General features: G+C 34.2%; 1 protein-coding gene and 2 pseudogenes across 4 annotated transcripts in view; 2 read left to right on the top strand and 1 right to left on the bottom strand.

The window, feature by feature from the left end:
* QSER1 (glutamine and serine rich 1) overlaps positions 1–16,716 on the bottom strand; it is a 62,097-nt gene that overhangs the window by 32,007 nt on the left and 13,374 nt on the right. For 3 of the 4 annotated variants that reach the window (XM_006908010.3, XM_015586386.2, XM_006908009.3), the window contains exons 2-4: positions 8,663–8,775; positions 8,061–8,222; positions 1,528–5,220 (exon numbers count right to left, since the gene is read on the bottom strand). In XM_006908010.3, coding sequence (XP_006908072.1) covers positions 1,528–5,220; positions 8,061–8,157 — 3,790 coding nt within the window. In that variant the 5' untranslated portion in view covers positions 8,158–8,222; positions 8,663–8,775. The remainder of the gene's footprint in view (positions 1–1,527; positions 5,221–8,060; positions 8,223–8,662; positions 8,776–16,716) is intronic. The other variant, XM_015586385.2, reaches the window with a different exon arrangement.
* On the top strand, positions 6,123–6,238 carry LOC112476668 (annotated as a pseudogene).
* Positions 7,420–7,538, top strand: LOC112476719 (annotated as a pseudogene).

Genomic DNA, 16,716 nt, shown 5'->3' with positions numbered 1-16,716 from the left:
CAGACTAGGGAAAAAAAATCAGTGTTCATGAATTGCTAAGACTCAATATATTGTTAACAGGTCATCTTTCCTCAAACTGCTATAGATTCAAGAAAATCAAAATCTCAGTAGGAATTTTTATAGATACCAACAGCTGATCTGAAAATTTATAGGGAAAAGGAAAAGAACTAAATCAGGCAAAACAATTTTGAAAAAGACAAATTTGTTGGACTCAGACTACCTTATTTCAAGACTTACTTAAAGCTACAGCAATTAAGACAGTGTGGGATTGGTGAAAGCATAAACACACAGATCAATGTAACAGTACTGAGTCCAGGAATAGATGCATACAAATATGGTCAATTGATTTTTGACAGAGGTGCAAGGGCAATTAATGGAGAAAGGACTGCCTTTTCAACAAATGGTACCGGAAAAGCTAGACTTCTATACACAAAAATATTAACTTCGACCCATATCTCATATCTTATACAAAAATAAAATCAAAAGAGATCACAGACCTAAATGTAAAATGCACAACTTTCAAACTTCTAGAAGAAAACAGGAGAATATTTTTGTGACCATGGGTTAGGCAAATTTTCTTAGGACACAAAAAGCATGTCATAAAAGGAAACATGGATAAATTAAACCTCGTTACAATGTTTGCCCTCCAGAGATACTTAAGGGCTGTGAGAATTTAGAAGATATGAGCACTAATTCTGCCTGGAGTAATTTCCACAAAGTGACTTTGAAGATGGTCTTCAAAGTATAACTAAGTGTCACAAAACAAAGTTTAACTCATATCAACACTCTATTTATACAAAAGAGCTAAGCAGGAATACAGGCTCTAGAATCAGACAATCTTGAGTGCAGATTCCAGCTCTGCCACTTACTAGCAGTATGGACCTGGGCAATTCATTTCCTCTCAATCATCTGTATATTATTGGAGATAACAATGTGTATCTCCCAACATTGCTATTAGTTCCTAGCACAGAGGTAGTAGCTATTTTACTGTTTTATTTTTCCTTAGCATATTCTTTAAAACAGTAACGTTTATACTTGTCAATTGTTTACATAAGGCAGTGCTTCTTTAAACAGTTCCTCTAAATGTCCCCTAACTGCAAAATAGAGCCAGCAGAAAATTTAGAAATTTTATCTAATACTAATATGCATGCTGCACACAATGTAACCATACTTACTAGTAAAACATTAACCTTCAGGTAAAATTGGCATACCAAGAAAATACAACAGAGCCTTCAATACAATGCCTCTTATCCATAAGTCTCAGGTTAGAGAAGTCTGGATAGCGTACCATGTCAGTTATGTTGCATATGGTAAAAAGCCAAGAAGAAACAGACAATTCGACCTAAAACCCAGAACTTTCCTATAGGCAAGAAACATTTACAAAAGTCCCTGAGATACCTACCAATGCATTTTGTCCTGAAAATTTATTTGCAGACCTGCTTCAAGCAAAGAAAGCATAAAAACTAGTCTTATAGCCAGAAAATAAGTGGAAAGCCATAATTATGAATCTAAATGTTAAAACTTTACCTGTTTTCTTTTTTTTATCAGAAGTAGCATCCAATGTAGTTAAGGTAGTAGAGGTGCTTTTATAAATATGACTGCGTACTCCAGGTTCTTCATCATCAGAAGAAAATGAAGATAAATGTTCTAAGTTTTTAAGTTCGTTATCAAGTTTTTCTGATAGACTGTTACCGCCAGTTTCAGACACCGGAGCCGTAGGTGTTGCAGATGCAGTCTTTGGAAGTGGTGGGGGACAAAATGTACGGACAATCTGGGTCCCCGGTCGTCTAGTCCTGTTAGGCATTCGTACAGCGAGAGTAGAAAACTGCTGTTTGGGCCCAGATTTCAGAAAATCTAAGAAAGAGGCAATGAATCCTGTCTTGACTTCTGGCTGTTTTTCCTCTACTTCTTTGATCTTCTGTCTCATTTTTTCTTGATGCTGATAACCATCATGGCAGCCTTCTGAGGAAGGAGGGGTATATGGCAAATATATATCTGTTCCCCTTGGATTCTGGCGTTTGCCTTGGGCAGGTCTTTTCGGCTGTTTCTGATTACTGCTGTCTTCCTCTTTAGTTTGCCCTTTCCCTTTAGTTTTTTTCTTCTGAAGGTTAAAATGCATTAAATCTTGGTTTTCTTCTTCAATCTTGACACTGATTGCCTCCCCTGGTTGGGCAATGGCCAGCAGTGCAAGTGCACTCCTAGTTGGGTTCACTGACACAGCATTGTCATCACCCCCTAAGGTGAATTCACTCTCTGATGTAGCACTCTCTCCACTTATACTTCTACTACTAGAAACAAATTCTTGGTTTCTGTTATTATTTAATGTACTCTCAACAGGAACTTCGCTATCATCTTCAGATTCATGATTGGTAGAAGACTGTTTCTTGAATGAGCTAGAACTTTGCTCCTGGACTTCATGACTTGGTCCAACCACTGGTGAAGTTAGTTTAGATGCTTTATTTTGACCAGGTGTTTCAATGTGCTGTTGATCATGAGTCATTTTTGACTGAAGAGTAGGTACTGGTGAAAGGTTTACAGTAACCTGACTTCCATTTAAGGAAATATCATTTATATTCTGTGGCTTTCCTACTGTAGCTGTTATGGAATTAAAATCCGAAGTCACATGCCCAACATCCAATGACTGCTGAAAATGAGATTTAGAATCACCATCTTCAACAGCCGGAATGGTTTCATTTGAAGTTGACTTGGGAAAATCAGAAGGTGTAACCCCACAAGCTGCTGCTGTAGCTGCTAAGATATCATCTACATTTGATAAAATATTTCTTTCATCACTGAGCAGCATTGCCTCTGGGAAACATATTGATCCAAGTGAAACAAAATGATTCTTTGAATCATGTTGATTTGTTTCATTAAAATGCGCCTTTGTTGTTAGATGTTGTTGTAAAGGTTTTGAAGATTCGGAGAGGTCCATTTTCAAAATTTCAGTATTTTGAGTATGGAGTTGCTGCTGAGAATGATCACCATTGCTCTGAATAATATGACCATCCATTTGAAGAAAAGGATGTACTATATGTTGAGGACTTGGTACACGCTGTACTTGTAAAGATGCCTTTACTTGTCCTAAGCCTGCCTGCAATATTGACTGCTGAAGAATCTGTAAATCACAGGCAGAATCTAAAAGGATCTGTGTATTCGGAAGAGATGCCTGATGGCCATGCCCTAAAGCATGATTTGGAATTTGAATCTGAGACGAGGCATTAATTATTTGATCACGCTGCTCCTGAACCTTGGCTTCATGTACCTTATGTATAAGAGAATGCTGCTGGTTTAGGTCTTTAGTATTCAAACTTATTTGTGGACTTTGCATTAAATTAGTTGCCTTCTTAATATCAAGGGTTGCTGCATTACTGACTTGGCCAATTTGTTGGTTCAGCTGTGTCACTGAACCAACCATACTTTCTTCTTTTTTTGATCCTTGTAGAGCAATCCCAACAACTTGATCTTCAATACGGGAATTACTTCTGATTACACTCTGAGAATATCTGTCATCTGCCTTTGACACCTTATAGGCTGATTCTTGAACATTAATTTCCCCATCAGATAGCCTTTGGGTTGATGACTCAAGAGATACTTGTGGCTGTAATACCTGTAACTCTTGCATTGGAAAATCATCTTCTTGCTTCGAAGATGTATACACATTTGAGTCAAGTTTTCTTTCAGCATAAGACTTTGGATCAGGGGAAGGCATATTATTCTGTAATGTCTGACAATGAGTGGAGGACGCAAAAGATGATTGGACGGCAGGCAAAAACTTTTGGGACTGGGGAGATGATGACCCTTGAGCCTGAGCATTTTGGGAAGAATGCATAGAAATATAATTCTGGGTTGGGCTAGAATCTGGCAAACTCTGAGCCCGAGAGGTGGAAGAATAAGAAAGAGAAGGGGCTGTTAATGTTAGGGACTGCCCTGAAGCATAGCTTTCTGAAGGACTAACAACTGACAAAACTTGTGATTGAGATGAATAACTAACCTGCGTCTGGCTAACTGGTGATAAACCCTGAGAATGACCAGATGAATAACTTTGAGACTGGCTAACTGAAGACAGATCTCTTGTTTGAGCAGGGTAATTCTCATTTGTAACTGAAGATAATACCTCTTGCTGATCAGAAGAATAATTAAGTGTCTGATTTTCAGAAGTTATAGTCTGAGATGACTCAGAAAAAGACAAAGTTTTATATAAGGATGGCAACTTCTCAACTTTGCTGGGCCTATAAACCTGTGAATGAACAATGGATGGCACATTATGTGGCTGTACTAAACCGTAATTTTGGGACTGACTAACTGATAAAAGGCTTGGTAGTTGCGCTGTAGAATAAATTTGTGCTTGGCCCGATATTACAGAACTCTGGTTATGTGAAGGTTTGGAATAGCTTAGTGTTTGCACAGGAGGAATTATACTTTGAGGTTTGGGGGTCTTAGTTGACGTTAGTGGTTGTTTTGTAGAACAGCTCTGTACTTTTGTAGTGGAAGGAGGATACCCTGATGATGGAATTGCAGACGAATAAGACTGAGCAAGTTCTACTAAGACCTGAGAGGTCTTTTGCTGCAATCCTCCATTGCTCACCTGAGTAGACTCTCCAACTGGGCTACAGGATAAAGATGACTGTCTGCTTGTTTCCTGAAAATTAACTACATTTGCATTTGATAGATAACTATGTAAGGAATGCTGTGAACCAGTCAGTTGTGCCTGAATAGACTGGGTACCTGAAGGCCGCTGATGGTGTTTAATAACACTACATTCTCTAAGAAGAGCTCTTTCAATGGAAGCAGTAGAACTAGGAAAGAGAGTTGAACTGTAGGCTTGAGGAGTTTGCTGGGCTCCCCCAAGTGTTGAAGGCAACAAACTAAACTGAGGTTGTAAAAGATGTGGTGCAGACTCTTGAGCAGAGCGATATGTTGAAGACTGAGGTGGTACGCTGTTACTCAATGCAGAGGAGCCCAGGCGCTCAAATGCCAAAGCAGTTGGAACAGTTCCCTGGGAAGTCTTGATTTGTAGCAAAGGGTCATGAGGATTTAAAATTCCATTTGATGTAGTGTTAAAAGTTGAATCCTGAAGCACCAAAGGTGAGGTGGTAGCAAAATTTCTATTGCTGAAGGAGGTGGGATGCTGATAAGCAGAGAGGGCAGAGGGTGGAAGTGTTCCAGTGGTTGGCAAAGGTCCAGTAACAAACAGCTCAGTTGCTGCTGAGGAATGCATACCTGTGAAAAGAAAAGTTTATGCAAATATAGCACAAATATGTATGTTTATATAGTAGAAACTTAAATAACTTATATATCCTTCAACCCATCAAAAACTCTACAAGACTGAAAAGTCTGACAAATTCTGCATCTTTATTGTGAAACTTACACTTCAAAATAGCTAGCTTTCTTAAAGCAAAAACAAAGTTACATTGGTACCAAAAATCTATACCTATAATTGTTATGTAAATATGAGTTTATATATAGTTAGATAAGGCCATTGAAAATTAAGAAACCAATAAAAAATGTGCATTATCTCTAGTGATTAATTTAGCTGGAAGCCCCAATGTAAAATGCCAATGGGAAAATTAAAATGTTCATAACATTAAAATTGAAACTGAATTGTCTACATTTAACATAATAAATAAATCTCAAAAGTAACGGTGAGGCTAACGCTGCAAAGTTTCTTTTATCAAAATGTATGCATTTATAAAATCTCTTGCATTTCAAGTTTTGACTTCCTATGAACAATTAATAACAACAGATGCATGCTTATCATAAAAGTACTGTCAAGAAGAGATGAACATTTCAGGACAGCATTCTAGCTATATAAAGTAAAAACATGTATACCTTTGTGATCTATAAATTCCACTTCTAGAAATTTATCATATGGAAATAAGTGGACATAAAGTTATTATGCAAGACATTTATTATAGTTATTTTGTATAAGTAGAAATGTCCATCAACAAGGGATTGATCAAATAATGATGGCATACCCTAATAACACTGTTGCTATAAACACTGATCAGGTGAATATACATGTTTTGATATACAGACATCAAAGAAGAGTAAACACCAAACTGTTAACTCTTCTCTAAATAGTGGAACTGTGGGTTTGTGCCCCAGTGGAGCCATGGTCCATGTTCTACGACCATGCCACCATGAACAAGCCCGATGTCTGATCTCGGAAGCTAAGCAGGGTCGGGCCTGGTTAGTACTTGGATGGGAGACCACCTAGGAAGACCAGGTGCTGTAGGCATAAAAAAAAAAAAAAAAATTAAAAAGTGGGACTGTAGTTAGGAACTATCGCTTTCCATTTGTACACCTTTTTATCATTTAGTGGGCTTCCATTAAAATTTTTTTTTTTCATTTTGAAAAATTGAGGGGAAAAAAAAAAGATTCTCTGGTCCTTTCAAAAACATTCTTCTCTCACTTTCCATTTACAAAAATGTAAAGTGATAGATGTGTAAATGCCAAGAGAACTACTAGTACAAGGAAAGAAAATATCTAGTTATACTTGAAAGAATAAATAACACTTAGAATTAATGTTTAAAATAATATAATCATAGGAATTAGAATAGAAAGTCTAACAATGTATAATGTAAAATTATTCCAGGAAACAAAAAATGAAGCTATTATGTTTTTTTAATATTGTTTTGTTTCACACTAAAACATTAATTATCTCCTTGGAAGAAAAAAAAAAAAATTTGCAATTTGGAATATTGAGAAGCTCTATTGATGGAATTTACACCAGAATGAAAAAATATCATTTCCTGTAGTTATTATTATCTTCTCAAATATACTATGACAGTTCTTATTCTTTAAAACAAAACCTTAAAAACCTGTCATCCCGTAAAAAATAACTATATATAGAAATAATTTGGGGGAGAAAGTTGAAAAATGAAATAAAAATTAAAAAGTGCATATAAACAGGCACAATATAATATCAACTTCTAATGACTTCTATTAAATACTGATTTAATCTGTTCAATTAAGGATAACTTTACATAACTCTAACAATGAAATCGGTCCTAAGATTGTTTTTCAGCCTGAAGTCACTAAGTGAAATTTAATCTTTTGTCAAAAACAAACAACACAAAAAAGATAAATATGTAAAATGATGGATGTGTAAATTAACTAGATAGGGGCAGGGGATTCTTTCACAATGTAAACATAAATTACTATAATTTATACTTTAAATATCTTATAATTTTATATTCAATAGAACTGAAATGGAGTCAAAAATAAAAGAAATTTAATCTTTGCTCCTCTCAAGTAGACAAGTAGCTACAGTTAGTTGATCCCTGAACAACGCTGGTTTGAACTGTGCGGGTTTACTTATATAAGGATTTTTCTTCAAATGCTACAAATGTATTTTCTCTTCCATATGACTTTCTTAATAACATCGTTTCTCTAGCCTGCTTTAAGAATACAGTACAAGTCTACGGCCATGCCAACCTGAACAAGCCTGATCCCATCTGATCTCGGAAGCTAAGCAGGGTCAGGCCTGGTTAGTACTTGGATGGGAGACCACCTAGGAAGATCAGGTGCTGTAGGCATAAAATATAAAAAATAAGGGATTGTAGCTGACAGGTCCTTGCAATCTGTGAAAAAAAAAGGAATACAGTACATATTACATAGAACATATAAAATGTGTGAATTGTCTGTTTATTGGTAAGGTTTCCAGTCAATAGTAAGCTATCACTAGTTATGCTTTTGGGGAGTCAAAAGTTATATGTGAATTTTCAAATGCACAGGAGGTCAACATGCCACTAACACCTCCCATTTTTCAAGGGTCAGCTATATACTTAAATCTCAGATATAAACTTTACATCTAAGGTTTATCTTTAATAATCATCATCTTCAACTTGTTTGTTTTTATTAGAGTGTTACAACTAAATTTCTGCTGGTAACAATTTCTTGATTTTTGTCTGCCTTAAAATTGTGAAAAATTCCAGGTTTCAAGGTCCACTGGAAAATCAATAATTAACTTCACTTTCAGCCACGCTACCATAATGACAAAGCCATACATAGTGTATTTTTATAAGATTTAACAATTTTGAAAAAAAAAAAAAAATCACCTGTCTGCCAGGATGGAGCCCTGAATTGTGGTAAAAGAGTAGTTCCTGAAGAAGCAGCCTGAGCAGTTCGAGATTCAACAGTAGAGAGAAAATTCATCACTGAAGATTCTTTAGTGTTAGTGCTGGCACTGTTCACACTAGTATCAAATATTCCAGAAAGACCTACATTTGAAGATAAAATATATCCCAAAGTAAAAATATTATTAATATAAAATGATAGTCCTGATCCTATTTTTAAAATCAATCTCTGAAAAAAAAATAAAAAAATAAATAAAAAAGAATCTCTGAAATTTGAGGCCAAAAGTTCTACAACTCTAAACTGTTTTGTTTTGAAATAGCAAATAAATATTAATTTAACCATTGTTATCATTTAAAATTTATAGAGATACATGAAAAAAGATCTCCCAATTAATTATATGGATATTCTCTATCAAAAAAAGACAAAGTTAAAAAAGAAGACAAAGCTTTTATTTTCATGTTAAAATTTCCATGGCACTGTTCTGTCCCCCACACACATTCATAACCCAACATGTAAAAACTGATTTTTTTCCTTATTCACTAAATGTACAGATTCATTTTATATTTCACGAGAGAATTTTTACCAGTTGGCTGAGGTGTGGTAGGATATCCAGGAAGCTGATGAGAGGCTGCAAAAGTCTGTCTCTGAAGGAGATCTGTTTCAGAGTGTGAGGGATGTCCTTCTTCATAGCTTAAACTAGAGGAAAATAAAAATAAGTGATCAAAAACACATAGCCCAAACAAATAGCTCTCAAAAAATTTCTAGGAGAGCAATTATCAAAATTAGAAGTCTTTTGACTAAATTCCCGACCTATAGACTAATAATAGATCAAGTCTGACAATACTGCCAAAATGGGGGAAATATATTGAAGATATTCTAGGAAGAAAAATGATACATAGTATTTTCCTTAATTCAATTTTTACCTCCCAAAGTCCTTTTACTGGGAGAGATAAAACATGATACAGTAAGAAGAACACTATCCTGGAAATCAGAAGAGCTGAATTCATTATCCAAGCTCTACTACTGGCCTACAGTTTGATTTCAATAAGTGACTCAATTATTGTAGGACTAATTTCCTCCTCTGTATGAATAACGGACTAAACAAGATCATCTCTAAGGTCCCTCCAATCCTAACATTCAGATAGTTCAAATAAATTGATCATTAACATTATTTCCCAAAAACTCACCTAGAAAATTTCAAGTTTATACATTGAAAGTCATTCAGAACAAGATGTTCTCTTCTCTTTTTTATTTTGAATATTTTAAACCCAGAGAAAACACTGAAATAGTATACTGAATAGTATAATAAAAAGTATATACCTGTCACTTAAGATTCAACAGTTAACATTTTGTTACATTTGTTTTGTCTTTCTCTCCATATACATATATACACTTTTCTTTTTTTACTAAACCACTTGAAAATAACTTGCGGACATCATGACACTTTGTTCTTAAATACTTCAGTTGTATGTCCTAGGAACAGGACATTCTCCTATGTAAACCAAACATTGTTATTAGACTTAAAGAACTTTAAGTCAGTTAAAGCATGTAATACAGAGCTCATATTCCAATTTCCCCCAATTATTGACAAAATGGGACTTTTAAAGCTTTCAATGTATGATCCAATCAAATTCAAGAACTGCTTTTGGTTATGTTTCTTTAAATTTAGAACAGTGCCCTCACTCTGGCCTTAATCCCAGATCTCTTCTTGATTTCATGACAATCTTCTTGAATAGTAGGCTATCCCAAATTCTGGATTTACCTGATTGCTACCTCATGAGAAGTATATAGTGATGTTTTATATTTCTTGTCCCATCACATGAAGATGCACACAATGTCAGTTTCTCATTATTGGTGATGTTCAACTTGAGGTGGTTAAGGTACTTTGTTAGATCTCTCCATGTAGTTATTTTTTCTTTGAAATTAGTATGCAATTTTGAGGTATTTAAAACTGTGTAAATATCTTGTTCCCAACAGCCAATGGTTTTCGACATCATTCAGTTGTGATCTTTAATTCAATTGTTGCACTGAGGACTGGAAATGTTAGGCTGCTAATGACATCATCACGTCAATATTTTAAAGTTAGCATTCTTCTGTAAAATAAAAATGAGCTTTCCTTCTTTTGCTTTTTCTCTTATATGTATATTATATATACTTATATATTTTATTCAGAAATATATATATTATACTTTTAAAAAATTTATCACTGTAGATTCTTGATGTTTAATTTGCCCTTTCAGTCCTGTCTCTTTTTGACATGTCCTCCTTGGTGCTCAAACATATCCTTACCTTAGAGCACAAGATGTTTCAGGCTCACCTTGATATTTTCCCTGCACCAGACCTGAAGTCAACCATTTCTACTAGGAGCCCATTTAGTTGGCAATGGCATTTAGAAACCAAGATCTGGGTGTCAGGTATGTTCAATGCCTAGCGTGTCATTGCTTCTAGACCCCTTTGGAAGACAAAGCTAAGAAAATACATGTCTTTTTAAAAACATGAGTTCAAACTGACAACTCTAATTCAAATCCAATTATTCCTCATCTTCCCCCATTTCACATGTGTATCTCCCTTTTCTTACAGTTGGAATGCTAGTTCACAACTACATTAATAAATTTACTCTTTAGTTCTATTTGAAAATACTATAACACAACCTCTACCAAAAACAATTCTAAGTAAATCTAAATAAAGGTCAGTATTTCTTCACAGTCCCAAGATCATATCCCACTAAGTGGATATAGTTAGAATACTGATTCAAAAGTAATTATTATTTATGATGGCTGTTATTAGATATAGGAATTAGATTGTTTTAAGATCCAATTTTAACATTATTTTAAAATCTTTTTAAACTTTAATAATGAATTTTATTAGGGTATAATTTACATGTAAGAAAATACATCGTTAAGTGTACAGGTAGGTCCATGTGTACACATTTTTGATAAATGTATACACCAATATAATCACAATCCCAACCAACTTACAGAACATTTCCATCACAACAAAAGGTTTCTCATGCCCCTCTGAAGTCAATCTCTTTTTCATCTCATCTCTGGCCCTAGACAACCACTGATAAGGCTAATGTCACTAACATTTAGGTTTGCCTGTTCCAGAATTTCACATGAATTTAATCATACAATCCGTATTCTTTTGAGGTACACCATGCTGTCGTATACACGAGTAGTTCATTCCTTTTCTTTGAATTGCATGAATATATCACAATACATTTATCCATTCGCCTACTGATAGACATCTGGGTTGTTTCCAGTTAGGGACTATTGTGAATAAACCTGCTCTGAACATTTGTATACAAGTCTTTTATGGACATATGTTGTCATTTCTCTAAGTTAAATATTTGGAGTGGAATTACTGGGTCAGAGATAAGTGCATGTACCATTTTACATTATCATCAGTAATGAACCCACATTCGATTTTTGCTTTATATCCTTGTGACCATATGATCTTTTCAGTCGTCTTAATTTAGGCCATTCTAGGCAGATATAGTGGTATCTCATTGTGGTTTAATTTGCATTCCTTAATAACAAATGCTGAAGGGCACCTTTTTCTAGATTTATAGGCTATTCTTTTAGCTTCTCTTGTGAAGTTTGTTCAAGTTTTTTGCCCTTAAAAAAAAGTGGGTTGTTAGCTGTCTTACTGGGTTGTAAGAGGTTTTTTTTATGTATTTTGTTTTTTATGTATTCTGGACATTTTTTGTCAGATGTATGTATTGTGAATGTCTTCTTCCAGTCTGACGGCTTGCTTTTTCATTTTCCAGTGTCTTTAAATAGAAGTTTTAATTAATTTTATTATGGTAAGAGCACTTAACATGAGAGCTACCACTTAAACTGTACAATACAGTATTGGTAACTCTGTGCACTATGTTGTACAGATCTCGAGAACTTATTCATCTTGCATAACTGAAACCTTTTATCTGTTGAACAATGCCCCATTTCTTCCTTCCCCAAGACCCTGGCAACAACCATTCTACTGTTTCTGAGTTTGTTTAATAAGGTTTTAATCTTTGATTAACTTGAACTATCAATATTTTCTTTTATAATAAGTGCTTTTAGTATCCTGTCACTTAATATATTCACCTGTTTTCTTCTAAAAGTTTTAGCTTTTATGTTTAGGTCGATGAATCATTTTGAGATACTCTTTATGTACAGTGTGATGTAAGGGTCAAGATTCGAATTTTTAACTTCTTTAAAAATTATGGTATAATTTGCATACAATAAAATTCACCCTTTCTAGAGTACAGGTGAGTTTGGAGAAATGTGTCAACACTACAAAAAACAAGGGAGAAAACAGTTCCATCACTACAAAAGATTCCCCTGTGCTCCTCAGTAACAAACCCCTCCCACCACCTCTAGACCCAGGCAACCACTTCTATTCTCTATCCTTAGAGTTTCGCCTGTTCCACATGACAAATAAATAGAATCCTTTAATATGTAGCATTTTCTGTCTAGCTTCTTTCAGGTAGCTTAATGCCTTTGAGATTCATCCATGTTGTTATATCAGTAATTTTTTATTGCTGAGCAGCATTCCATTATATGGATGTACCAAAAATTGGTGGTTGTTTCAAATCCATTCATCAGTTGAGGGCTCTTTAGGGGTTCTTTACTATTTTTGGCAATTATAAATAAAGCTGCTATAAACATCTGTATAAGTTTCTGTGTGAATATAAGTTTCCATTTCACTTGAGTAAATACATAGGAGAGGTATGGCTGAGTTACATGGTAATATTTTTAACTTTAGAGAAACTGCCTGTTTTCCAATGGCTATAATTTTTACATTCCCAACAACAATGCAGGTCTGGTCTAGTTACTCTGCATTTTCGTTGACACTAGGTATTATCAATTTGTAGGTTCTTTAAAAAAAAAAAAAATGTTTAGCCATTCTAATTGGTGTACAGTGGTACCTCATTGTAGTTTTAATTTGCATTGCCATAGTAATTAACAATGTTAAGCATCATTTGCTCATCTACTATGCAGAAATCTTCTTTGGTAAATTATCTACTCAAATCTTTTGCCCATTTTTATTGCATCATTTTTTATTATTGAGATTTAAGAGTTGCCTAAATATACTGGAATCAAACCTTTGATATGTTTTGCAAATATTTTCTCCCAATCTGTGGCTTTCATTCTCATAACAATGTATTTAGAAGAGAACAATCTTTTATTTTATGAATTTTATGAATTTATTTTATGAACATTTGGTGTTGTAGCTAAGAAATCTTTGCCTAATCCAATATCTCAACGATTTTCTCTTATGTTTTCTTCTGGAAGTTTTATAGTATTAATTTTTCCATTTAGGTCTATGATTCATTTGGAGTTAATTTTTTATACAAGGTGTGAGGTAAAGCTTGGAATTAATTCTTTTTTTAAATTTGGATATGCAGTTGTCCCAGGAATGTATACTGAAAAGATTATTCTTGAACTATTGAAATGCCTTGGCATCTCTGTCAAAAAAAAAAAAATCAACTAGCCATATATTTTTGGTTCTAGTCTCAACTATTCTGTTACATGGACCAATATGTCTGTTCTAAGGCCAGTTAACACACAGTCTGATAAAGGATTCAGGTTCTACAAATCTTCTAGTTTTGTTCTTTTTCAAAAAATTGTTTTGGCTATGCCAGGTATTCCTATATAAATTTTAGAGCCAGCTTATCAATTTCTATGAAAACACTTCATTGAATCTACATCACTTTAGGGAAAACTACTATCTTAAAAGTATTGAGTCATCTAATCCATGTTTTCTCTACTTATTTAGGTCTTTAATTTCTGTCATTAATCTGTTATAGTGTTTAGTATATAATTCTTGCATGTATTTTGTTAAAATATACCCCTAAGTATCTCCTTTTTCCATGAAATTGCAACATTATCAAACAAGGTGGTGACAGGCTTGCTGTCATGCATGTTTCCAACCTCCTATGGCTGGCCCATCTCCACATACCATAAAATAATTTTTTGTGATCTCTATGTAATATTTTTATGGTTTTAAAGTAAGTTTTAGAAGGTACTAACCCTCACGATAATCTGATGGTCACCAACTGGTTGAGGTTACTTTTTAAACAAAAGCCAAATTTAAAACAATTTTATCTTGGGGAAAAAATGCCTCAAAACATGGTGTTTGTTTTAAATTTCCATATTTGAACCAATGTAACATTTCCTTTGAATAAATATACATTTATTTAATAAAGGACCACCATGGCATAGCCCTTCCTAGCCCCCAAGGCCTGGATGGGCAAGGAGAGGCAGGATTTTTACCATCCCCCTATGAACTCCAAACATTACAAGAGCTAAGGCTTAGAGAAGAGGAAGGAGCCAAGGGATAAGAGTCACAACTGCTTCAATCTTTATCTTCCCAGCCTAGCATAAAACTTCAACCTTCCATCCCCCTCCACGTACATTCATAGTGGGGTATGGACTCAATCTTGAGGACAGGAAAGGTCAGAATTTCGCAAGGGGGAGTATCATTTTCCTTCAGGTGCTGTAGCTTAAAGTCCAAATTTAAAAACTGACACTTTCCTCAGACAAAAAAACAAAAAAGAGATTAATTATTCAGCTACCATTCTTTACCTTATTTACTTTAAGTCTGAACATACTTTCCCTAAACTTTCTTAATTTTAGTCTAATTTGTCTAACAAAGAAAATTAAGTTTTAAGATGAGAAAGCTGACACAAAAATCTCATCTAAAATGGCAATTTTTGCAGTGAAGATGGTATATGATCATAAGAAAAAATGCTTCTGACTATATTAAGAGTAAGTTATGTTATGGCTTATATGCAGATATCAATAACATATACAAATCTATCCTTGGGTAGCATACTTTAATGTCCATAATACTTAAGAAATAAGACACATTCCAAGTTTTAAAATCAATTATCAAAAATTCCATGAAATATGTTATATCCCAGGTGAACAAGCCAGTACTTGCACACAAATCATAAGTTACTTAAGCACTGAATGAATGATTTTGCCTTAAGTAGTCATATAAGTTTCTTCTCTGTGGTTAAAGAATTTAGCCACTGAAAAAATATATATTCTGATAAAATAAAAACAGAATTCTCTTTAAGCTCTGAAAATATTGTTTTATTCTAGATACATTAACTTTTTATAGTTGAGAAAGATAAGAAACCTAGATTAGAGGTTAGAGGCCCGGATTCCAGTCTTGATTCTTTAAATAACATGTTTCAAGGCTTTCAGCAAAGCGCATTATCTTGTGGAGTCCCAGTTTTGTTATGTATGAGGTCTAATGTTCTTTGTATTTATAATATTCTGAGTTAATCTAAATATTTTTACTTCATTTATCACACAGTATTCTTTAACATAAAATCTGTCTTCAAAATTGAGTACAGAGATAAACAGAGTTCACTGAATTAACTTTGTAGAACTCCAGAATGTCTGTCATACTCATATCTAAATGTTAAATATTTTATAAATCTTTGTTTTAGCTAATCATAGCCTGAGAAATAAAAACAAAAACCTTAACATAATAATCAGCCCTTATTAAGGAATGATTTGTGAATGTGAAAAAATAAACCATGAAACTATCTATGTAAGAGCTGTATAAAAGCAAAGACTTTGCACATAGGCCACAGAATTCAAATCCAGTTCTGTACTTTACAAATTCTGCAACTTGGGGTTAACCACATAGGTTTTCTATGTCTCAGTTTCCTCAACTGTAAAATATAGGTACTAACAACTCCCACCTACATAAGGTTGTTAGGAGAGTAAATGATAAAGCATATATACAGCATTTAACACATTTGGCACATGATGTTCAACCAATGCTATTATTACTGTATCTAAAGGTGAGGTCTGCATTTATACAACTGACAGAGACTGCCAAATATTATGCTAAGTACTAGAAGATACAAATATAAAAAGTCATAAGTAAATAAATAAACAAAAATAACACAGTATGAGAAGGCTTACTTTTAGGAAATGATAGCTGAGTACTGCTGGGTTTTTTCAAACTATATACTCCTCATTCTCACTTCCAGAAGTTATTTGTAATTCTGAGATGGGACCCTGTAAGTCACTCTGAAAAAGCTCTTACAGCAATTCTACTATGTACCAGCAGTAGAGAATCACTATCTTAAAAGGATAATCTGATAAGCAGTGTGGAAGAGCAAGCAAGCCTGAAGGCAGGAAGGTCAAGATCCTACTGCAAAAATCCATATAAAAAATCTTAAGACAAAACAGTGGCAAGTTAGTTAGCCACTTGAGAACTCTTAAAAATTAGAATTGACAAACTTGGTAAATATGAATTGTGAGGGAAGATGGAGGTGAACCACCCATAAGACTGAAATGTGGAAGAATTCGATTTTAGATGCATTAAGTTTGAGGTAGAGGCATTCTTAAGAGACATAGTGAGAAATATTCAAAAGAGCACTAATGAAAATTCCTACTTAGAACTTAGGAAAGAATTTGAGTTGGAAATAAAAAATTGGGAATCATTACCAAATGGATATTTCTGAAGTCATTAAAGTGAGTAAAACTGCCCAAGAGTATCCTATATCAGAAATGGGCTGAAGAAAGAAGCTATGGGGACGCTATTTTTGGAGGACACAGTGATCAGCAGGTCTCCATAAAAAGGGAATATTAAACTAACCCTATGCCAAACTAGAGGAAGTGAAGA

Source organism: Pteropus alecto, unplaced genomic scaffold, assembly GCF_000325575.1.
Source record: "Pteropus alecto unplaced genomic scaffold, ASM32557v1 scaffold71, whole genome shotgun sequence".
In the NCBI taxonomy this organism is placed as follows: domain Eukaryota; kingdom Metazoa; phylum Chordata; class Mammalia; order Chiroptera; family Pteropodidae; genus Pteropus; species Pteropus alecto.
The sequence above is the reverse complement of the archived record's forward strand: the minus strand, read 5'-3'. Positions and strand labels throughout refer to the sequence as shown.